The 26,036-nt window shown below is 37.1% G+C and overlaps 2 protein-coding genes across 2 annotated transcripts; one reads left to right on the top strand and one right to left on the bottom strand.

Moving 5' to 3' along the window:
• Positions 1-5,126: 5,126 nt before the first annotated feature.
• Positions 5,127-6,668, bottom strand: LOC122006795 (CBL-interacting protein kinase 29-like). The gene has a single exon (XM_042562419.1). The coding sequence runs from the start codon at positions 6,588-6,590 to the stop codon at positions 5,298-5,300; it is 1,293 nt and encodes a 430-aa protein (XP_042418353.1). The 5' UTR covers positions 6,591-6,668; the 3' UTR covers positions 5,127-5,297.
• Positions 6,669-24,999: 18,331 nt separating this feature from the next.
• On the top strand, positions 25,000-25,715 carry LOC122004655. The gene is made up of 2 exons (XM_042559508.1): positions 25,000-25,195; positions 25,480-25,715. Exons 1-2 carry the CDS (start codon positions 25,000-25,002, stop codon positions 25,713-25,715), a joined length of 432 nt encoding a protein of 143 aa, XP_042415442.1.
• Positions 25,716-26,036: the final 321 nt, after the last annotated feature.

A 26,036-nucleotide genomic window follows, 5' to 3' on the forward strand; every position in this document is an offset into this window, starting at 1 on the left:
AAACAGTTATACCAAGGATACAGAGATAATAATATATGTATTACTAAATTAGACAAATGTGTTAGGGCTTTGAAATTTAACACAACCAAACCTTAGTATTAAAGGGGAGATATTAAATTAAGGGGAGTAACCAATTCAGGGGGAGGTTCAATTTCTTTTAAATCCCCTAGAAAAATTAATAAATAAGGAGGATTAATAAATTAAAGGAATATCAAATTCAGGGGGAGGTTTATTTTTTAATTATCTCCTTAAGCGTTATTTTTTTAATCTTCTCTTTTTAAAATCTCTCTAGAAAATTCTACCTTATTTAAAAAAAAAAAATTACTTTGAGTATTTTTAGCAAATATTTTCAAAATTTAATGTCAGGTTCAGGGGGAGAAATAAAATTAATTCAGTTTTTCAAATCGAATTTTAAACTTAATTTTGAAAATCAAAGTTTAAAAATCAATTTTCAAAATCAACCTGTTTAAAATTGTGAAAATTTTTTTAAATCACAAACTTTTTATCCTTTTTACTTAGTCTTTGAAAACTGAATTTTTCAAGTATTTTAAACCATGGTTTTGAACCTAGTACTTTTAAACTTTGAAAATTTGATTTTGGAAAATAAATTTTACAAAAACATTCTAAAAATATGATCTTACTTTTACCAAACTCCTTTGAAAACTAAAAGTAAAGATTTAAATTTAATTTAACTTTACTTTGAAAATTGTCCTGAATCTAGTTCTTAAAATTTGATTTTACTTAATTTTGACAATTTGATTTGAAAGTTAAATTTTACAAAAATTAGTTGAAAAAAAATTACGTTTTTATTGAAAATTGTGGAAATTAGATTTTTCAAAACTTAAGTTTACAAACTAAGCTTCTCAAAATCATTTTCCTTAATTTTGAAAATTGAATCTTTTACAAACTTAGTGTTGAAAAATAAATTTCAATCAGTTTTAAAAAATAGATTTTTCAAACTTAGTTTTGGAATTTTGGTTTTGAAAACTTATGTTTGAAAAGCGTTTCAAAGTTGAAACTTGTTTTGAAAATTTAAACTTGATCTTGAAATTTAGACCTTATATACTTATGTTTGAAAATTAGACTATCTAAACTTAGCAATTTTTCTAAAAGCTAAAAACTAATGCTTTAAACAAGTTTTCAATTTGACTATTTTTTTAACTAGCTGTTAAATATTGTACTTTTATCAGTATCTTTGAATTTTTGAACTAAACTTTTTGTTACTCTACACTATGCTTGTTTACCCCTGCTTATTTTTTGATGAATGCCAAAGGGGGAGGGTTAGGTGGTTAAGTTAGAGCAACTAAATGCAAACTTGAAAAACTAACTTAAAAACCTCGAAAATCATGCTTGATTTTTGTATATATTTATCACTAACTTAACCAGGTTGTCATTCCATCAAAAAGGGGGAGATTGTTGGTGCGGTTAGCACTAACGGTCTAACTCAGGTTTTGATGAATGACAAATCAGGTTAAGTTAGGTTCGTCGTTATCTAACACTCTGATCGAGTGTGCAGGATAAGTCCAGACAGGTCGACGGGCTGACCGGATGTCTGGCACGAAGTCCAGCTAGGTCGACGGGCTGACCGGATAGCTGGCGAGAAGTCCAAGCGGGTCGACGGGCTGACCGGACGCTTGGCAAGAAGTCCAGTTAGGTCGACGGGCTGACCGGATAGTTGGCGAGAAGTCCAAGCGGGTCGACGGGCTGACCGGACGCTTGGCGAGAAGTCCAGACGGGTCGACCGGACGTCTGGCAGGTAAGTCACTGGAAGGGAGTGACTGTGAGGACGCGTTCCCGGGAAGGGGACATTAGGCGTCGATCCGGCTTAGATCCATTTCGGATGTCTAAGTCGAGATCGTGACTAGATTCCGGTCTAGGAAAGACGGAATCTAAGTCATACTCTTTCTTATCCATCTATTGAACTTTAACTGTGCTAACAATCTGTTTTACAGGATACATATTTGCCTCGGACTAACCCTGTTTTGCAGGAAAAAGGAGCTTTCTGAAACAAGGTGGTCCGGGCGCCCGGAAGGCAAATTTCATCCAGCCGAGTCGTCGCCACGTGGAGCATCATGGTTCGTGCAGCTACGTCACGTTCCAGGCGCCCAGAAGGGATCCAGGCGCCCGGGACAGCATATAAAAGAAGCCCCAGGTAGGAGCTTCAATAATATCAAGTCTTCACTGAGAACTTACTGCTTGCTCTGCTGCTCTACGCTCCTGCGACGCCACGAGGCTATTCCGACAAAGCGCTTTCTTAAAGTCTAACTCTTCTTCTCTTGTCGGTATTTTATTTCTGTCAATTCTTGTACTTATTTGTAATCTTCATTCGAATTGATAGTGATTGCCCAACGAAAGTACTCACGGAGTACGGGCCTTCGAGTAGGAGTCGTCACAGGCTCCGAACGAAGTAAAAAACACCTGTGTCTATTTTAGTTTTCCGCTGCGTTTATACTCATCTTTATCGAATCGATATTTACCCCCCCCCCCCTCTATCGAATCCAACGGTCTTACAGTTTTTATGCCTTATTTTCTGCTTAATCTATTTTTCAAGTGTTAGCTTAATTGCCGAGAAAGGGTTGTGTTTTATTCAGGGCTATTCAACCCCCCTTCTAGCCGGCCCAACGATCCTACATCTAGAACTTTCTCTAACCTATCAACCTTTTCCCTTAAAGCTTGATTTTCCAATTCTAGGTTTTTAACCCTAGAATCAACATGTCCATCATGGACATTCCTAGACTTACCCTTCCTAGGCATGTGTCTCCCCTTTTTGGGATTAATGCCTAGGTTTTTACCCACTTTCCTTCCTTTAGGCAAAGTGGTTTGGGTCTTATTAGGTCTAATCATAGTACATGATTTCTCAGGGTTATCTGCCGTGTTAACCCTATTCTTATTATTATACCTAAATTCATAATTATGCATGAGTACATAATTTTTAATATTCCTAACAAGCATGAAGGAATTTGAACTTGGGTTAAACTTCAAAATAGGGATTACCTTTCCTTTTACCTTTGAAACTCTTACTTGACTTGAGCTCCTCTTCTTTTTTCATTTTTTCAAGTGCACCAATTTCTTGAGCTCTCATCTCCTTGGGCACTTCGTGTGGTAGTGTCCCCACTCACCACATGTGAAACACCTAATGTGCTTCTTCTCCTTGACTCCATCCCTACAACCCACGTTAGTTCTTAAAGCCACTTTACCGGGTTTAGGGATTACCTCCTTTACCTTTTTGAGTGAAGAACACCTATTTTTGTAGTGCCCTTTTTTACCACACTTAAAGCATTTGATGTGGTCCTTTATGCTCTTCTTGGTAGTTGAGGTGGAGGGTTGAACTTCCAAGATCTCTTTTCCTTATATTGCTCTTCTTCCTCTTCACTTGAAGATGTGGACGATTCTACTTCTTCCTCCCTTGAAGATGTGGATGATACCTTCTCATCTTTCTTCTCCACCTCGGATATTAAGCACGTGTCAACATCCGATCGGTCCTTCCCTTGGACCAATGCACCCTTCTCCTTGGATTCCTCCACTCCTTGGAGTTGTGTATTATCTTCATGAAGCCCAATTACCTTGCTCCAGAGCTCATGAGCACTCTTGTACTCACCTACATTCAATAAAACATTATAAGGTAATAAATTAATTAAAATGCTAGTTATTTTCTTGTCTGCCTCCGATTGCTCACTTTTCTCCTTGGTCCAATACCGAAGTCAAAGGCGTTTTCCCTTCTTGTCAGTTGGAGTCTTGAATGACTCCACCAATGTCATCTAATAGTTCTAATCCATTCGGAACCACATCTCCAAGTACGACTTCCAATAGCCGAAGTCTTCGCACTCATATAAAGGTGGGATCCAGATGTCCCATCCGAGAGGTCCCTCCGACTCTATCTTCTTCTCTAGCGATTACTCCTTTGGCGATTAGTCTAACAAAGAGAAACCTTGCTCTAATACCACTTGTTGGGACCTTGACGCCCGCTAAAGGGGGGTGAATAGGGTTTCACTCAAATCGTTCGCTTCATATAATGTTAGTGTACAGCGAAATATAAAACGAGCTAACAAATAGAAAACTAAACTAAAACAAGAAGAATGAAGACAAGTAAATCACAATGACACGCTTGTTTACGTGGTTCGGAGATAAAGCTCCTACTCCACGGCTATCCGTAAGGTAGACGATTTTGATTCATCAGTGGATGATTCCCCGGAGAACTTTTGACAAGCTCGCGTAGCTCCTTATGGGTGGAGAAACCTCACCACAACTCGCACAAAATCATACTAAATCACTTGAACACTTAGAGACTCTAATTAGGGTTAACCACCACTAATTTCATCAATCATGCCCAAAAAGCCTGAGCTCTATTAAATAGAGCTCAAGAGAAAAACACTAAGCTATTTTCCTGCCACAAGTCGACTGGTCTTAAGTGAAATTCGACCGTTACAAGCCAACGGTCGGCTATCAGTCGACTGATGAAAATACCACTCAACTACTACATTAATGCTACAGTAACACTATAATTTTACCCTAGGTACAGTCTTTCATACACTCGTCCTTGCCCGCATAACCTAGACCTAGCCTTCTAGCCTCCTCTATCAACCTCGCATCTCTCAGATGTCTCCCTATCCTTTACGCCTTATCTTCTGGAGCTTCCATCGATCTTGTCATTGTTGTTGGGTCTTTCTTTTTCATATTATCAAGATGATAGTAAATGAGAATTTGAATAAAATTATAGAATTTTGTAATAGATAATTTTGATTATTCAATTTCGTATTAGCATTTAATCATTTTAAATGTTAATACAACATTCAATTTAAGTGATTGCAAGCCCCAAATTAATCAATATTGTTTTTCAGTGTTATTTGTTCAAAAAAATCTGGGAAGAACTTTATGATGTGTAATTGACATTTTAATCTATGTTTCCTTGTTATTTTACCCTATGTTTCCTTGGATAATCTGATATATAATATATTATTATTATCTACAATTTAATAGTTATTAATTATATAAAATAACTACTAAAATACTGCCCATGCATCGCACGGTATCGTTTTTAATTCTTGAGTGGTTCAACAGCTCAAATCAAATTTGGTGCTGCGTCATTTTAATTTTAATAAAAAAATAAATGTTGAGGCTAGATTTCATAACGATCTAAAAGTTGAGGCTTTATTTGTTAATTGCTACGGTTTATACGTTGGATTTATTAAAAGGTATGGGGTATATTTAGTTATATTTTCTAAAGGACTTTTTTACAAAAAAAGAACCACCATGGCTGACTTCACCAACCGGTCAGGAGGTCATCTCTGGGACGGCGGTCAGAGGCAGCTGCCGGGCGGGCCGCACAACGCCGGCCTCAGCTTCTCGTTGCAGAATATTCCAGCGACTCCCCCGCCCTTCTCCAACTCCACCACCGCCATGCCTCCGGGCAACCGGTGAACCTCCACCCTAACTATTAACTCCCCGCTTTGCCTCTCTACCACCGCCGCCGTCGGCATCCCCTTCTGGTCCTCCTCCATCCTCACCACGAAGCCCTCGCCCTTTCCCACCCGCTCGACCTGGTCTAGCACGCGGTCCGCAGGGTCGGAGGACGCGAAACGCTCCCGGTCCGATGTTTCCCCTTCCACGAAGAAGCTCGAAAGGTCGAGCCCGGGGGAGAAGGCGATGAGATCGAAGGCGTTGAGTTCGCTGCCGGCGTCGCGGTATTGGGGCTTTTGTTCGTCGGCGAGCGGCCGCATCAGGGCCGCCATTTGATTCGCGTCGAGGTCCTTGGCGAACCAGGGGTCGCGGAGGATGCAATCGATGGAGATGCGGGTGGCCGGGTTGGGGTCGAGAAGGCGGGCGATGAGGCGGCGGAGGTCCGGCGGCGTCCACCGAGGGCAGCGGTGGTGGCCGCAGTAGATCTTGCGGTAGAGGGACATGATATTAGGATCATTGAAAGGGAGGTAGCCGGCGACGAGCACGAAGAGGATCACGCCGCAGGACCAGATATCCGCCTTCGCCCCATCGTAGCCATTTGATTTCTTCCCCATCAGGATCTCCGGCGATACGTACGCCGGCGTCCCGCATTGGGTGCGGAGGAGGTGATCGCCATCTGAGGATCGGAGGGCGGCGAATCCGAAATCGGAGACCTTGATGTCGCCCGCCTCGTCGAGAAGGATATTCTCCGGCTTGAGGTCCCTGTGGAAGACGCCGCGGGAGTGCGAGTAGGCGACCCCGGAGATCAGCTGCCGGAACAGACGACGGACAAGGTCCTCGGGGAGCCTGCCGTGCTCCTCGACGCGAGAGAAGAGCTCGCCGCCTTTGGCAAGGTCGAGGACGAGGTAGACCTTAGAGCGGGAGGCGAGCACTTCGTGCAGGCGGACGATGTGGCGGTGGCGGAGACGCCGGAGGGCGGAGATCTCGCGGATGAAGGGGTCGGCGGAAGCGGAAGGAGACCCGGCGAGGCGGCGGGGTTTGGGGAAGACCTTGATGGCGACGGATTGGCCGGAGGGAAGGTGGCGGGCGTGGTAAACCTTGGCGGAGGAACCACGGCCGAGGAGGCGTCCCATATTGTAAATGCCGAAGATGACTTTCGTCGGAGCCTGATCGCCGATGTTGGAGTCGGCCATCCTCTCCGGCGGACGGAGGAGAAGCAATCGGGGCTCGAGGGTTATAAATAGTCGAAGTCGCGAAGCCCGAAAGAAAAGTAGTACTTTTGTTCCTTCAAAATCTAATTCAATTTTTATTCTAATTATATTTTTTTTTAAAAAAAAAATGGAATTGCTAAAATTATCAGGACAGGAAAGTCGCCAGCAAAGCGAGAATTAATTTTAGGAGTATTTTGCAAACTCAATTTATATAGAGTAATTTCATATAATTTTATAAAATTACTTTAAAGTAATTCTAAAAAAATTGGGATTATTCGTCGTTTAGCAAGTGGACAGAATAATTAATAATTCAACAGTCACCAATAGCACAGCGCATTATAAATTATAATTCAACTATAAGACCATTAAAATATACGAACAAGTTAATAATTAATATTAACTAATTAAGTTATGAATGTGCCGACTAAAATGGGCCATGTCTAAATATTGTAACATAATACACTGACTTGACCAGCTTTAACTATTTGTGATTGACTGATATAAACTTTGACATAAATTTTAAAAAATTACTATATGAGTTTTATTTTCTATCAATAATTTTTTTTAAAAAAAGGAAGACTTCAATAAGGTGGCTCTTTTAATTTCTTTTTCTCATTAACTTTTTTTTGTTTTATTTTAAAAAGGTTATATCATGTGACGTTGGATCCATGGTACTGACTCATTTGTGTATGCTGCCCGGTATGCGCGTACACGTGTATGTCAATCGTGTTTATGGCCGGTATGATCTCTGTGATCGCCGGCAAGTTCGAGAGAGACTCTTCCTCCGTGATTCGCGTCCAAGTAAACGGATAGAAGAGAGTTCTTTCTATAATAATTATAAAGTTAAGGGGAGTTTTTGTTTTGCCAAAGATTAACTATATATTTTTTATTTGTGGAATATAAATTCATTCTCGCCTAAGCAGAAACCGGGAAAACTCAACTCATAATTTCAGTATTGCAGGGTGTTAAATGCTTTTTGAAGGTCTATTTTACGACTACAATAAGCGCTAAATGTTTTAATCTATTGGATGATCAATTGATTAGCCTTAGTATGTTAGGATTTCATATCTTATCATTAGTCTGTTAGGACTTCATATCTTATTGTTAAGTATCTGGTCATTTGTGAGATCCTCAAATTTCTGGATTTGCTCCTTAGTATTTGACATAGTCGATTTTAGTCGACTGTCGGGACTTCCGGGAGATTGCTGCCGGGAGAAAACAAACTGAGTTATCGTCGAGGCTAGTGTTCGACACTATCTCCGTAAAATGATATTGCTTCGCTACGGTGCTCACGGATAGCAGCAATTCGTTCCCAAAATACAACGACGACGTCTCAAAATAGTAGCACTTCAAATTTCAAAACCGACGAACCTTTTTGTAGGCAGGGGTGTAGCCAGAATTCAAAGTTACCTGAGGCTGACTATAATTGATATAAAAAATTAATCAATTAAAAAATACAAATAACAGTATGTGAATATTAATTTTTCAAAAATATAATAAAAATATTTAATATTCAATACATTCAAAAGCATAGAATAAAAATATTATTAGAGTTGTGCTCTTCGATTCTTCTTAGAATCAAACTCATTAATTATTATATCATTATCAATAGTTTCCACTAACTCCCGTTCAATATAGATAACTATAGAATCAGTTAAAAACTCTTCTTTCATCTTGTTACGAAGAGCTGTTTTAACAAATTTCATAAGCTGAAAATGCTCGTTCCGTTGTTGCTGTAGAGACGGAAAGAGTTAAAACAAGATGAATCAATTTGTCAATTAAATAATATATTATATTCAATATATAAGTAAATGATATAATTATAATATATATAAACTAGCAAATGAGGAAAAATTACCTGTCAATCAAATTGTAGCTTCTGGATTTGTTTGTTTCAATTAATCTTCGACATAATTCAGAAATAGTTGATAAATTCTGAAATCTTTCATGGCCAACAATATCAATCTTATAGTGATCCAATTGCATTCTCAAGTGGTGTAAATCTTATGTATCAAAATCAAGAGGATAGAATTTCTCAGCAAGTCGATAGATGTGATCAACATTAAAAAGCTTAAAGTTTTCTTTAGGTTCCAAAGCACAACTAAGCTTAAGAAGTTCCACTGCCTCATCCTTGAATCTACTATTAAGCTCTTCAACTTGAAAATCTATTGCAGCAGTAAATACATCAAATCGATAGTGATGCTCAACTGTGATTGAATCATTTTATTGACAAGAACGACCTGTAGCAGATTTATAACGAGCTTCCATTTGAGGTATCTCAATGTCATACTTGGCACAAACTTCTTTCACATAATTAAGTAGAACAACAAATCCTTCTTCTCTCAAAGTATGAAGCAAAGTTTTAGTAGTTGAAACATAGTTCATTACATTTAAAATATCTAAAGATTTCTCTTGCAATACTCGACAAAGCAGATTCGTTAACCCCATTATCTTTTGCATCAAATGTAATATGAATATAAAATCAAAAGACTTCATCGCTATCAACAAACCACTAACTTCACCACGGATGGAGTTAGAGGACCCATCATACACCATATTTTCTAATACGGTAAGCATATTTTCTAATACGGTAAGCACAGAACTATACATATCAATCATGTTACAAATTGAGTCAAAATTAGAACTCCAGCGAGTCTTTCCAGGCCGTAGTAAATTTCCAATTTGATTACATCCTCTACCAGTATCACGTTCACCAATAGCGACCATATCCGCAACTTCAACTTTTTGAGCAGAAAGTAACTCAGCATGACATTTAGGAGACACATTAAAGAGATTACAAATGGAATTCAATTTTGAAAAGAATAACCAAATGGATACCTCTTTTTCAACAACTGCAGTTAATGCTAGTTGAAGTTGATGAGTGAAACAATGTACATAATATGCACATGAACAATCTTTCAAGAAAAGAGCTTGTAATCCATTCCAAGAGCCATGCATATTGCTAACACCATCATATCCTTGTCCCCGCATGTTGTGGATATGCAAGTCATAACAACCAAGAGTATCAGATATTTTTTTCTCAAGTGTTGCAGCAGTTGTGTCAGTCACATGTACAATGGCAAAGAACCGCTCTCATAAAAAATCATCAATATCCATAAATCTTAATACAATAGTCATATGCTCTTTGTTAGATGTATCTCTTGCTTCATCAACTAAAATACAGAATTTTGCATCTCCAATTTCTTTACGAATCTTAGTTCTCACTTGATTGGCAAGAATATTCAAAATATCTTTATGAATATCTGGTGAAGCATACTTTGCATTTTTGGAGCTTTCTCTAAGACGATGTTCCCAATATTTTCATTCATTTTTCCCATAAATTTTATCATCTCAATAAAATTTTCGCGATTATTAGAAGATGGAGATTCATCATGCCCTCTAAATGCACATGCTTGTAAAGTAAGTCATCGAATGCTTTCAATAGTTGCTGTAAGCCGCAATCTGTTCTTCTGCTTTTCTTCTGAAGATTGTGCATTCATCACTTTATCAATAGGATGAGGTATATTCATCAAATTATCAAGATGTTCCATAGCATTATTATATGGTGAAGTATTGCATCCTATATGCATCAAAAATGCACATCTATCACCATCATTAACTCGCTTCCAATATTTGAATCCATCCGTCGTAAATGCAGGATTACGAGGATGCTTATGATCAAACAAGAAGCATGGAAAACAAAATGCAGCATCTTTTGAAGGAGAATACTCTAATCAAGTAAATTTTTTAAACCAATGACTTTGAAATCGTCGATTTTGACTTCCGAATTTGGTCGGTGAATACTCATTCTTAATAGGTTGATATGGCCCCATCTTAATATAAACTCGTCTAATTTCATCCCTTTGATTAACAGGATATTTCCATATCGGAGTACGTAATCTTGGATCAAGTTTAAGAGAACTGACATCAACATCTGTTATAGGAGATTTGTTAGATTGTTGATCACTTGAATTTGATATATCAATATTTGATGAAGAATTCCCTTGACTTGTCAATGTCTGCTCCTTTGCTTTAAAAAATGAATTAATAGTTTTTCTTTTCTTCATTCCTTGAGTTTTCTGTATTAAAGTGAATAAATATAGAAATTATCATTATCCAGTGATACCCCTTAATAACAAATCAGATACAACATAATACGAAGTCATATGTTGCTAATATCGAAGCAATAATAACTAAAATAACCAAGTATATAAATAAAAGTAACCATCTTAATGATCTAATCTATATATCATTGAATCATTTTATCTAACCGACTAAACTAAGTATTACTTATAAAGTCAATTAAACTGATTAATATTTAATCATCTAATTAAATTATCTTTAATTAATTAATTAAAATAAATTCAATTACCTGATTTGGGTGCAGTTCTCAGCAGTAGGATTAGGGCTTCACTTTCTCATCCCAAACATGTTCAGACTTGAAATATGTTACTTTATAGCAACCAAACAAAATTCATGCAGGCTGCAACAAATGATTTTAAATGATATCTTGATTCTCGAATAATTTCATATTCATCAAAGTATCTTTCTTGTACCTCAATTTCAAAATCTTCCCTCAATACAATATGTATATCACGATCCCAAAGACAAAGAGCCCAAAACAACCAATTTGCAAAACGCAATACAAGCAAATTCTGAACCAATTCCTTTCCTAGATATTTCGCGCGATTAGGGAGAAGGGAGGACGCGTACGAGATGGGACAAGGAAAGCAGTGTCGGCGCTTGCGTAGGCTGTCACGCGACAAGTAGAGAGCTGCACGCGTTGTCGTTGTGGGCCTGTGGCAGCGTCGTTGTGGAGGCGGCAGCGTGAGATGAAGCAGTCGTTGGCAACGTCATTGTGGAGCGGTATGGTGAGATGAAGCAGACGTTGGCAGCGTCGTTGTGTAGGCGGTGACAGCGTGAGATGAAGGTAAAAAAATAGGTTTAATTTGGTGGAAGCATAGGGCTAATTTTTTTTTTTTTTAAATGGGTGGGGCTGGAGCCCACCCTAGCCCAAGGGTGGCTTCGCCCCTACTCATAGGCTTTTTGGACTCTTCTTATGCAAGAGATGGACGAATGGTTTGAATGCAAATGCTTTTCGAATGAATGAAATCCAAGAAGGAGAGAGATCTATTTATATTGGGTGAAGAGGTAAGTAACCCTTGGTTTGGACTGATCTGGATCGTTCATTTTGAAAGGGTATAACCCTTTAAAGGTCCTTTGATCTCAACCATCAGATCTGAAGAGATATACTCTTCAGATGACTTTTAATCTCAACCATCAAATCTGAAGAGATATAACTCTTCAGATTCCGATATGATCTCGTCTCTTGATCTGAAGAGTTATAACTCTTCAGATCTCATCGATCTCAGCCGTCATATTACAACATTTAATTCGACACTCCATATCAAGCCTTCACGACAATGCTAAGTGCAAAGTGCCCATTGCGCGGGTGGCGGGCTGCTCGCCCAAGGGTAGAGAGCACCTGTGCTTTTGTATTAACAACATTAACACAACAACACATATAAGAAAACACTGGTTCTCGTCGGTTAACGATGTGGGACTAAAACCCCATTTTCCTTAATGTTAATTTGAGCACATCTTTGAATAATTAATTTCTTATTCACCTGTAATCAGTTTTGAGCAAATTAATAGTCCAGATTTATCTACGCGAAACGTATATTTCAATTTTGAAGTCAAACTTGACTTTCAACGATCGATGGCACCAAGATTTTGTTTTATAAAATCATATCCAACAATCCCCTACATGAATGGAAATTAATGCATGTAGTGCATGTATGTATGCTGACACTTTACAAGAATCCAATCGATAAGTCAATGCATCGGGAAAGGTAGCTTGTGGCTTTGAACCTTCCGTAGTGGAATGCTATCGAGCATACTAGGCTGCGCAGTGAATGTGATGTCTTGAGCTGCTCAGCTGTTGGTGTATACTAAGACAATAACACCCACACAGAGACTTATCTCACCCACTTTTGGTTCTCATGATTGGTTTCGTTTCGGCCATGGACATCATCTTGGATTCATGAGTGTTTCATTGAAGCAGCTTGTCTTCACACTCACATAGGTGACACTTCTATCAAGAGTATTCAACCATACTCCACCTTTATAAGGTGAAGAAGTCATTAAAAGTATAAGCTTATCCTCACTACATGGGTAAGACAACACCAAATCATCCTAGGATTGGGATAGTAGAGATAATCATTTCTCTTGTGTTGTTACACAACTTCTATAACTTCGTTGTCCCATTGAACCAAGATCTTGGGATCTCCAGTAAACAAGGTTGGCTTACCGCTACAGTCATTTTTAGTTGTAGATTTTTAATCTCATTTCTCTTGATGAGCAATATACTTGATCTCGACTTAGCCCCTTCCTAAGGGGATCTGCCAAATTATCCTTAGATTTGACATAGTCGATTACAATCACTCCGTTCAAGATCAACTACCTAATGGTATTATGTCGACGAGGTATATGTCGTGACTTACCATTATACATACTACTCTGTGCCCTTCCAATTGCTGATTGACTATCACAGTTGATAAGTACGGCGGGCACAAGTTTCGTCCAGCTCGGAACATCTTTCAAGAAATTCCACAGTCATTCAGCTTCTTCGGCTGCTTTGTCAAGTGCTATAAACTCGAATTTCATTGTTGACCGAGCTATGCACGTCTGCTTAGTGGATTTCCAAGATACTGCTCCCCCACCGATCATGAATACATATCCACTAATGAATTTGGAGTCTTTTGTATCTGATATCAAATTAGCATCACAATATCCCTCCAAGACCACGGGATACTTTCCGTAATGTAATCCGTAATTCATAGTATATTTTAAATATCTAAGAACTCGCATCAGTGCTTTCCAATGAGTGTCGTTTGGATTGCTCGTAAAACAACTCAGTTTGTTGACCACACAGGCAATATCCGGACGTGTGCAGTTTGCGAGATACATCAAACTACCAATTATCCGAGAATATTCTAATTGCGATATGGGCTCATCATGGTTTTTCGCTAAGTGTTGACTTAGATCTATAGGAGTTTTTACAGTAGAGAGATCATATGCATTGAATCTTTTCAATACTAACTCTACATAATGAGATTGTGTTAAAACTATTCCATCGGATGTCCTGAGAATTTTAATTCCCAATATGATATCTGCTAGACCCATATCTTTCTTCCCAAAATTATTGGTCAACATTTTCTTAGTACTCATGATTACATCATGATTATTTCCCATTATAAGTATGTCGTCACGTATAGACAGACGATTACATAACTTTCAGATGTGCTTTTGACATAAATGCATTTGTCACATTCATTTATTCTGAATTCGTTTGACAACATTATTTTATCAAATTTTTCGTGTCATTGTTTTGGCGCTTGTTTAAGTCCGTATAACGACTTAACAAGTCGAGACACCTTTCCCTCCTTTCCAAGAGCTACGAACCCCTCGGGTTGCTCCATGTAAATTTCTTCTTCCAACTCAGCATTTAAGAACACAGTCTTTACATTCATTTGGTGTATTTCAAGGTCATACAATGTTACAATGGCTATCAGCACTCGTATGGACGTAACCCTTGCCACCGGTGAGTAGGTATCGAAGTAATCAAGACCTTTCTTTTGCTTGTACTCTTTGGCTACAAGTCTGGCCTTATACTTGTCAATCGATCCATCAGCTTTATACTTGCGTTTCAGTATCCATTTACAACCTAGTGGTTTAGTACCAGAAGAAAAGTCTACTAATTCCCAAGTATAGTTATTCATGATGGACTCGATTTCATTATTGACAGCTTCCTTCCATAGTGGGGCGTTGGGACCAGAGAGAGCTTCGCTTAATGTTCTTGGGTCCATTTCCTACATAAACGTCATGAAATCCGACCCGAACGATTTCTCAACTCTAGCCCGTTTGCTTCGATGTGGCTCTTCGCTTTAATTGTCAATAGCCCTTTTCTGACAACTAAGTTCTGGAACATCATCTTTGTTAGAACTTCTGTTGTCATTACTTTGAACGTTTTCCTTCTTATTTGGGAACACGTCTTCAAAGAATATTACATTCTGAGATTCTATGGTTGTACCCACATGAATATTAAGAATTTCTGACTTATGAACTATGAAACAATACGCATTACTGTTTTGGGCATATCCGACAAATATCGCATCGAACGTTTTAGGTCCGATCTTAACTTGCTTTGGCTTAGGTACTTCGACCTTTGCTAAGCACCCTCACACTTTCAAGTATTTGTACGATGTCTCACGACCTTTCCATAGTTCATATGGTATTTTATCATTTTTCTTGTGAGGGATTTTGTTGAGAATGTGGTTTGCTGATAAAATGACTTCCCCCCACAAGTTCTGGGGTAAGCCTGCATTTATCAACAAAGCATTCATCATCTCCTTTAGTGTCTGATTTTTAAGTTTGACAACACCATTCGATTGAGATGAGTAAGGCGTCGTTGTCTGATTGATAATTCCATATTCTGAACAGAATTCATCAGACGGTGCATCATATTCTCCACCTCTATCGCTACGAATTATTTTAATTCGTTTATCAAGTTTATTCTCAACTTCCGTTTTATAGGTTCTGAAAGCTTCTAGAGCTTCGTATTTACTTTTTTAAAAGAAAGACATAACAAAACCTCGTGCAGTCATCAATAAAAGTAATGAAGTACTTTTTACCTCCTCTAGTTTGCACGAATCTTAAGTCACATAGATCATTATGTACTAATTCTAGAGGAGTCGTCGACCTTTTCACTGAATAAAAAGGTAGTCTCGTCATTTTCGCTTCCACGCACACTTCACATTTGTGTGTTTCATCAACATCGATGTTTGGTAATAAATTTAGTTTGATGAGACGTTTCAGAGTATTATTATTGGCATGCCTAAGCCGATCATGCCATAAATTGAAACACTCAATAACATAACTGGAAGCTTTTATTTTATGACTATCAAAATCACGGTGTATAGTCATTACAACCATCTTGAACAAATTTTGTTCCAAATACCTCTTTCCTACGAAGACACCGTTCTTCGTAAGTACAAAGTTGTTGGACTGGAACACTATTTTGAATCTGACTTTAACAAGTGTTGATCCAAAACCTAAGTTATTCCTTATGTCGGTAACATGGAGCACATCAATGAGAGTTAACTCCTTCCCAGACGTCATTTTTAGAACTACTTTTCTGAGTCCAACAATCAGGGACATCATGGAATTGTCCATATAGAGCTTTCTTCCACTTATCGGGGTGTACTTAGAGAACATCACCTTGTTAGAACAGACGTGGCGGGTTGCTCCAGTATTAATCCACCACTATTTCGGGTTGTCCACCATGTTGGCTTCAAACATGACCGCAATGAGATCCATGGTGTTGAGATCTATGTTAGCAGAAGTTACGACCTGGTTCGTAAGATTTTTCTGCCTCTTGGTTGTCTTCTTCGGGCGTCTGCAGTCCTTGGACATGTCCTGACTTTCCACAATTGTAGCACGTGCCCTTGAACTTCTTGCCTTGAGCCTTCTGTTTCAGTTGTTTCGGCTTCTTAGCTTTTGGTTCCGTCAGGTTGGACATCTCGTTGACTGTCTGCTTCGTTCCTCTAGAGTCAGATAATTTTCGATTATCCTCCTCTATTCACAACCGCAGGATAAGGTTTTCAAGTCCCAACTCCTTTTGCTTGTGCTTTAGGTAAATTTTGAAATTCTTCCATGATAGAGGAAGTTTCTCGATTATCGCAGCAACCTTGAACGACTCGTTTAGTTACATTCCTTCGACGTCCAGATCATGCATTATCAGTTGCATATCTTGGACTTGAGACGTGACGCTTTTGGAATCCACCATTTTGAAATCCAAAAATCGGCCGACGATGAATTTCTTCAGTCTGGCATTTTCGGTTTTGTATTTCTTCTCTAGCGATTCCCACAGAGATTTGGTCGTCTCTATCATGCAATATACATTATATAGTGCATTGTCCAGCGCGTTAAGAACGTAATTGTGGCACAAGAAGTCACCATGTGACCACACATCGCGAGCAGCCTTACTACTGAAATTATCATCCGTAGCGACTGGCGGGTCTTCACGCAAAAATCGTACAAGGTTCAGCGTGGTTAAGTAAAATAGCATCTTCTGCTGCCATCTTTTGAAGTCGGCTCCGTTGAATTTCTCCGGCTTCTCAGCGTGACAGATGGCGGTTGGTACGTCGTTGATCCCGGCCAAATCAGTTTGCCTATATCATTTTACGATTGTGAGGTCCTCGAACCTCTGGATTTGCTCCTCGGTATTTGACATAGTTGATTTTAGTCGACTGTCGGGACTTCCGGGAGATTGCTACCGGGAGGAAGCAAACTGAGTCGTCGTCGAGGCTAGTGTTCCACACTCTCTCTGTAAAACGATATTGCTCCGCTACGATGCTCGCGGATAGCAGCAATTCATTCCCAAGATACAACGATAACGTCTCGAAATAGTAGCACTTCAAATTTCAAGACCGAGGAACCTTCTCGTAGGCTTTTTGGACTCTTCTTATGCAAGAGATGGGCGAATGGTTTGAATACAAATGCTTTTCGAATGAATGAAATCCAAGAAGGAGAGGGATCTATTTATATTGGGTGAAGAAGTAACCCTTGGTTTGAACTGGATCGTTCATTTTGAAAGGGTATAACCCTTTAAAGGTTCTTTGATCTCAGGCATCAGATCTGAAGAGATATAACTCTTCAGATGACTTTTAATCTCAACCATCAGTAACTCTTCAGATTCTGATATGATCTAGTCCCTTGATATGAAGAGTTATAACTCTTCAGATCTCATCTTGATCTCAGCCGTCAGATTTCAACATTTAATTCGACGCTTCAGATTAAGCCTTCCTCTTCAACGCCAGATTAGAATATGACGCTCCAGATCGCATCTACTTGCGATCTGTCCTCATCTTTGATCCGACAGTCACCATCTGTTCGCCCAATCCAGTCATTGCTCTCTACACAGTCATGTGCCACATATGCACAGCCTCGTCACCCGACATGCCACATCATCGCCACGTGGCGTCACCCGACCATGTCATGTCACCGCCACTTGGAGCATAAATTAAAGCTCCTCGCGAGGATGCAAAGTGCAAAGTACACCAACAAAGTGCCCATTGCACAGGTGGCGGGCTCACCCAAGGGTAGAGAGCACCTGTGCTTTTGTATTAATAACATTAACACAGCAACACATATAAGGAAACGTTGGCTCTTACCGGTTAACGATGTGGGACTAAAACCCGATCTTTTTCTTTAATGTTAATTTGAGCACATCTTTGAACAATTAATTTCTCATTCACCTGTAATTGGTTTTGAGCAAATTAATTGTTCAGATTTATCTACGCGAAACGTAGATTTCGATTTTGAAGTCAAACTTGACTTTCAACGATCGATGACACCAAGATTTTGGTTTGCAAAATCGTATTCAACACCTCTTACCGACTTTCCCATTGGACTTTCGATCAACAAGTGTTCAGTCAACCTTTGATTCACTTAGACTTTTTTCTTGCCAACATTCTCTTTAGACTTTCGATCACCAAGTATGTGTTCAGTCAACATTTGACCCATTTAAACTTTTCTATTGTGCTAAGTATTCGATCCTTCGTGATCTATTTAGACTTATCGTCTGTGTCAAGTATTTGACGATCCTCTGTGATTTACTTAGACTTTCTCTCACATATTGATTAAATATCAAAATTCAAATTTAAATAAATATGAGCTTAACTAACTTGGTCAACTTTATCAAGCTCGATTACACCAATAATACTAAGAGGGTCATTGATCAAATCTATAGCATTTGCATATTCTTCACGTGGACGTTGAAGCACCTCTTAATAGCAAGGGTAGAGTAGTGCAAGTCAAAGCAGAAAGGGGGCTGAGATTTAAAGATTTGAAAGCATGAAATCTTGTATTGCTGGCTAAGATAATTTGGAGAATACCGGACAAGGAGAACATTAATGTTCTCGGAATCAGATGGATCCATCATGTATACTTGAAGGATATGGATCTTTGGGCACGATAGACAACAGAGCATTGAGACTCTCCATTGATTAAGAAGCAACTACAAATGCTACGAAATAGTTTTTTAGCCTCAACTAGTGACATAAAGACTCCAAGGCGCCAATTTACAAGATGGTTCAACCAGGGGGAAGGGGGTAGGTTGGAGTGGCAAAGCATACACCTTTTCTAGGAGGCCGAGAACTATGAAGCCTTTAAACTATAGATGTTGGTGCACAGACAGCTGTCTACACAGGACATGGGAGCACTTGCTTTTTAGATGTTGGCCTATTATGGAGGAGGATTAGACGGCGGCTGTATTCGATTGTAATGGTTATAAATAAAATTTTATATTAATGAAAAAAATTATGAATTTATAAATAAGAATATATTTATTGATATGAGATTTTTTAAATAAAATATAAAAATAAAAATATAAAAATTTAGATCTAAAGTATATAATATCATATTATTATCGAGATATCTAAATTTTATATGTTTCGAATATTTAAACAATAATATAAAAGACTGCAGTATGTTTAAGGGTGATTATTCCTCAAACATGAGTAGCTATCTAAGGTCAACATTGTACACCTTATTTTCTCATTTATATATATAACATTTATCTTTCATTAAAAAAAAATAGAGAAAAGTTATTAAATTTTTTAAAGATTAAATGAGTATTTTTTAGGTGCATTTTTACTAAATTAATCATTATTTAAAAAATTTAGAAGGTTTGATCATTTAATAAGTACTCTAATAATTAACATCTAAAACTTATAAGTCTTCCCGTTTAAATTATGCTCGGCATAATTATATGTTAGGTTCGACATCCACACGGAATGTCAAGTACATCGCATGCATATTGACATCGTGCTAGGTCAAATGTTGTGAGCGTCCTAATTAATAATCATTTCACCATCTCTTGGTCAACTTGCTCTTCCTATAAAAAAAAATATTCTTACATGTACAATATCTCACCTAGAGTGTGAAACACATTTGATGGTTAATTAAAAAAAATATGAAATTAAGAAAATTAGTGCAACATGATGATTTTTGGCCAAATATTTTTAAACTAAAATAAAAAGGTCATTTTTTAAATCCTATTCAGTGACTGCACACACATCTGAACAATCAGAATATTCAATTTTGATTCATACATATATATAATAATAATATGAATGAGATCTGCCATGTATTATTAAATATGACTAATTACGTTGACTAATTAATTCTTTAATTTACAAAGAACACGTAAATTCCTCCTTTTAAAATATAAATATGACCTTTGGGGAAAACAAAAGTTATAAAAGGAGATCAGCTAGAAGCGTCTTTAGGTGTTCCACTAATTTATAAATTTATTTTAAAAAGTGTAATTTGATTCTCAAATTCTTGTATTTTTTTTTTTTTGATATGGTTCACTTTGACTTTTCTTCTTAAATTTTTAAATATTTATTAATTTATTTATTTTTGTCTTAATTTAGATATTCAGGTTTGTGTTATATATATATATATTATTTTATATTGTAAAATTTTTATTAAATTTAAAAAAAAAATCACGACAGATTCAATAGTACATTAAAGTCTAGAACTAGATTTTAGCAATTGTCTACAGAAACAAATAAAATTTGTAGATTTAGAAATTTAATTTGTTGGCCCATTTATTTATTGGCTTGATTAATTTGTGGCAGATCAACTAATTAGGCTTACCCACTGTCAAACTTGCCCAATTAAATGTCTGTAATCGGGACAATTTCATTTAAGCCCACATTTGTTTTTTTTGACAAAAAAATACCTTAAAATTTTTAAAATCCTCAAAATGCTTCACAAATTGTTTATTACCTGTTTGGTTCACAAATAGTTTGCTAAATATACGAAAACGTAATTGAAAAAGAAAAAAGGATGAAGTTTTTTTTTCTTCTTGGAAATACAATGACTTAAACTTTCATTTTGACAATGAATTCTTCTAGTCTTTGTATGGCTTTATAAATGGGAACGTCATGTTCTAACAAAATATTTGAAGGAATATGCACATCTCAAGTTCCACGAGGTCCTAGATAAAAAAAGAAATTAGACCATGTATTTGTGTACACATTTTGTATATTTAGAATTATATATTTTAACAGACATATTTATATTAAAATAATAATAAAAAATATAAGTTTCTACTGTTTTATCAAAATAAAATTACTTAGAATTAAATGAATAATAAAACTTAATTTATGTCATGTAATTTTAATTTAATGATATTTTAAAATTTGACTATCACGTAACACTAATATAATAATAAATAAATGATATTTTAAAAAAATGAGTTCATATTAAGATTGTCATTTGTCCATAATTCTTAGGTAGCAATCTAGTCCGTTTAATTCTATAGTGTAACACCATATTGATCTGGACAAAGTATATAATTTATCCAGATAAATGCATTTAAAAATCTAATTTATGCACTTAAAAAGTATATAATAAATCATATAAGTGCACTTAGAAATATTAAAAATCTATGATTCTATGTTCATATTTTATGATTTTAAAATTGTATAAATCAGGTTTGTGATGGTAGGATATTTTGCTTGTACTGAAAAATAAAAAATGTGGGAGAAAATTCTCATGTAGTTGTTAATAATCCAGTTTTTCAAAGGTCTATTCCATCTATAATTTATTATTTACATATAACAATAAAAAACATTTCAAGGAAGAAGAAAAGAGTGAAAAAAAAATATTAACGAGAAAAAAATATAACAAAATGGGATGGAAAAAAAGTGAAATTGGGTCTTCTATTTTAGTGGTAGATAGAATTTTAGGATAATGTAATTAATATTGAATTAATTGATAGGTGGAATGGGTAGATGAGGAGTGGAAATCGAAGTATCATTGGAGCAAGATTGAAGCGTCACATGCACGTGCACCGTGATGGAACATTGGCACAGTGTTATTGCTGTTTGTCCGATGCAATATTATGATTCTTAGCCATTAAAGATTTAATGAAAATACTCATACATTTAAAAAATTTTGTAATAATAATGGCTCCAATTTTATTGGAGCCCTAGGTATAGAGGCCTTTAGCAGAGTGACTTGGGACTGCATACCATGTCTTGGAAGCTCATGCACCTGTTAGATTAATTCAGTCTTTGCAGTATTATAAGTTAAAATGTATCATTAAACACTTTTACTTTCAATTGTGTACAGAATCCTAAAACTATTACATGAGAAATTTTAATGGTGTCTTAAATAGTAAAGTGGTGTCCTTAGTTTTACTAGTGAAAATTGTGCCTTAACTAGACCTCATGATCAAAACCGGCATTTCACCTCTTGGTGTGAGGAAAATTGTGTGTTCAATGATAATCTTATATCTCTAGCAAGCAAGTTGTGAGGAAATTGGAAGCACCAGATACAGGTGGTGTTCCATTGTCAGGATTATGAACCATAATCTTCCTTGTCTACTTATTGTAATTTTTGAAAACTATCCGCCGGTTTCTTCTCCATTTGTTGTCCATCTTATTTTGGATCTTTGAAGCCAACATGTAACTTTGTTGCTAAGGTGAGACTCTAGTGTCATCTTCTAGTCTTTTGAGCTCTATGATTTCTCATGGTTAATTCCTTTTGTTGTTCCGTCGTTTCCATATGGTTTATTTGCATTGAATATCATGTTCATCTGTTTGCCATACTTATCTGCAACTCCCACCCCATTCTTTAAAGTTTACCCTTAATGTCATTTTTCAATTTAGAAATTGGTGAATCATTCCATTAGGTTGATTGAATACAACAACTTAAACTGATTCCTTGAAGGCAGGCCACTTGAACATTTTGTTCTCAAATCAGAACATCCTAATTCTTTAGGTTGTCTCGGTGTTTAGCTTAAGTGGAATGGTTGGCAGCAAGGTCGATTCAACAGTCGGATATTTAATTTGTTTGCTAGATTTGAATCGCTAAGTTATCTTTAAATTTATCATTTGCCTAGAGGATTCTATTCAATGCGTCATGTATACACATCTCCACACCATGCATATTCGTTTATAGACAGTTTTGTAGTCTTCGGATGATCTAGAGACTAACGCATGAGGTATTGCCAATTTAAAATTTGATGTTCGAATCTCGATATAACTAAGATAAATCTTTCCCTCATGCATCAGTCATTATTCCAAAGATCAATAGTCATCCATAATTTATTTCTTCCATTTTAAATTGGGATGAATTGACGGGACGTTAAAAACGAGCGCACTCACCTTTGTCAACTTATAGACAGTTTGCAATACTAAAATGGAAGATAAAAATGTATTGTTGTTTGCGTCCTCTAACTTACCAAAGAATATTGGAGACAAAGAAGCTATAGCTTCTGCTGCTACTGATGAGTTTAAACTAAGGATGAAAAATCAAAACAACGTAGTATGATCGTGTTTTCGATGAAAGTGTATGATAAAGTTTTTGAAGATACAAAGGTGTGACATATTCCGTAATATTAAATATGTTATGTTAAATATATTTATCGACTGATTTTAAAATACAAGAAAGACTTTTATAACAATATTTTCATAAATTTTGTCCTTTTGATATTTATCATCACAACAACAAACCATTTATCAAATATAACAATGATAAATTATTCTTTAATTGTTAACCCATATGAAAAGAAAGATAAGTGTGTTGTTTTTGTGTCCTCTGACTACTAAGAAGAATATCGAAGGGGAAAAAGTAATAGTTGTATGTATCTTGTGAAAATTTTGATATGATTAATTGAGTTAAGTTAGATTTTATTTATATTTGATGTCTTATGTCTAAGTATGTAGGAACTTAAGAGTATAAGAAGTCGAGCGGAAGATGCGATGGACGAGAAAGATGGCACTGAAATTGAGTCGACGGGCTCGATATATCTGAGGGACGAGAAGCTGTGGAAGAGTACGTCGATGGATGAGAATGATACGCATGACGTATCCAAGGGATGAGAAGCTAGGGAGGAAGTCTATTTGAGGAGGTCGGAGTTGGATTCAGATGAGCTCAACTCAAGATAATCGGAGTATCACCCACGCGAAGAAGACCAGCTGGAGACCGATCTGCCTTATGGAAGACACCTCCAAACCTATGAAAGGTGCCCTCAAAGCCTCATAAAATGTGTATTCAAGCCTGTTGAAGACGCCTTCAATACCCGTTAGTCAAAGATAAAGTTTTATCTTTGGCGGATAAAACTTAATCTATTGAATGTGTCTTGGACCTACTTGAAGGCGCCTAGCTCCAAGCTATAGATAGGTTTTTTCAGGGGCTATAAAAAGACCCCCGACGCTAGAAAATTAACAACAACTGAACTGCAAATTCTGTATTCATTTTCCTAGTCTTTTATAAACTTAAAAGCGTGTAAGAGGATACTTCGCCTTCAGCAAAAGAGTACTTTCTAGTCGAGCTTTCTTCAACGCCTTGGATTAATAACCACTTAGGTTGTAAACAAGCAAATAAACTATCCTCTTACTTTCCTTTCTATAATTGTTCAGCTTTATTATTGTTTAATTTATTTGTGCTAATCTAATCAAGTTAAAGATTGAGATAGAGTTTGAATGTTATTTTGTAGACAATTCACCCCCTTCTTGTCAACCTTCACTGCACCAACAATTGGTATCCGAGCTCAACCACCTCAAAAGAACTAATCACCGACTGAAGTAACAAGACAATAGCCCGACCAAGTTTCTACGAGCATCTACATCAATTTCCCTATCAATAATCTTTAAAATTTAAGGTAAACTATCAACTTTATTAAATTTAGAGAATCCCTTTTCAATGCATGGTACATCAACTACTCTATAATTTACCATATCTTTATTTATTTATTATTATTTCTCTCTCCTCTATACTTTTTTATTATTATCTATATTAATGATTTTGCACCAACTATTCCAATGTCTATATTCCTCTAACGACCATATTTTTTTTAGTATAAAATCACATAATATCATGAATACCTATCCATATCATCAATCTCATACAACTATAATTTTCCCATAAATTTCCAATAATAACTCATTTCATTAGTAATTACGATTGTCTACTTTCTTCTGATGATGAGTTAGAAATAATTATAACTGCCTTTTTAATTGAAGATTCATTGGATGATGAAGAAAGTTCGATATCATAGATCATTCTTGACAAGCAACGACGTGTGTTTATTAGGAAAAATCCTTTGGAGGGTCACATACGTCTCTTCAATGACTACTTTGTTGATGCATCGGTATATCCTCTTAATATATTCAGGAGGAGGTTTCGGATGAATCGTGACCTCTTTTTTCAAATTCTTAACAATGTGGAGAATCATGAACCATACTTCATTCAAAGAAGAAATGCTGCTGGAACTCTTGGGCTTTCTTCTTTACAAAAGGTAACTGCCGCCATGAGGGTCCTTGCTTATGGAGTTGGAGCTGATCTCATGGATGAGTATGTAAGAATTGGAGAAACCACAGCAATAAAGAGCATGAAACTTTTTGTCAAATCGGTAATCTCGATCTTTGGAGATGAGTACTTGCGGTCTCCAAATAGCAATGACATTGCTAGATTGCTTGCAGTCGGTGAGAAACGAGGATTTCCAGGTATGTTGGGGAGCATTGACTGCATGCACTAGAAATGGAAGAATTATCCGATTGCATGGAGAGGTATGTATACTGGTCATGCACATGAGACAACGATTATTTTGGAAGCAATGACGTCTTATGATCTTTGGATATGACATGCATTTTTTGGTTTACCTGGGTCACATAATGATATCAATGTGCTGGAAAGATCTAATATATTTACAGAACTTGCTGAAGGTCGTGCTCCTAAAGTTAACTACTCAATCATGGTCATGATTATACTATGTGATACTATCTTGCAGATGGAATCTATCCTTCATGGTCTACATTTGTCAAAACCATTCCAACACCACAAGGTCGTAAAAGGCAATTGTTTGCATCAGCTCAAGAATCTATGAGGAAGGATGTCGAGCGAGCATTTGGACTTCTACAGACACACTTTGCAATTGTTCATGGACCAGTACGATATTTTTGTCAATCTGTACTAAAAGATATCATGATGGCCTACATAATATTACACAACATGATCGTTGAGTGATCCTGTCCGAGTGCTGAGTCGATGAACGCTGGGTACATGGCGCTCCCGGTGATGACGTGTAGGCCTTCGACTACTGCGAACCTCCGGCGAGAGCCTGCAAGCACAAAATCGAGCCAGGAAGGGGTTCCCAGCAACGACCCTCCGACGCTCAAGTCAACTCCAACGGAAAGAGAGAACGATGAGAATGAGAACTGTAGCTACAGTGATGTAGAATCCATACCTCCGTCGGAGTCTGGAGGCCCTTATATAGGGCTCCCGGGAGGATGCGTGCACGCATCCCAAAGCGTGCACGCTCCTCAAGGCATAACTGAAGTGGTCGTG

The sequence above is a fragment of the Zingiber officinale genome, chromosome 7B (genome assembly GCF_018446385.1).
Source record: "Zingiber officinale cultivar Zhangliang chromosome 7B, Zo_v1.1, whole genome shotgun sequence".
In the NCBI taxonomy this organism is placed as follows: Eukaryota; Viridiplantae; Streptophyta; class Magnoliopsida; order Zingiberales; family Zingiberaceae; genus Zingiber; species Zingiber officinale.

Bases quoted from the DNA above. Each gene is read 5' to 3' on its own strand.
- LOC122004655 (XM_042559508.1), top strand. From the start codon at position 25,000: ATGAGGGTCCTTGCTTATGGAGTTGGAGCTGATCTCATGGATGAGTAT. The intron at 25,196-25,479 runs GTATGTTGGGGA...ACTATCTTGCAG, and splicing joins TGAGAAACGAGGATTTCCAG to ATGGAATCTATCCTTCATGG.
- LOC122006795 (XM_042562419.1), bottom strand. From the start codon at position 6,590: ATGGCCGACTCCAACATCGGCGATCAGGCTCCGACGAAAGTCATCTTC.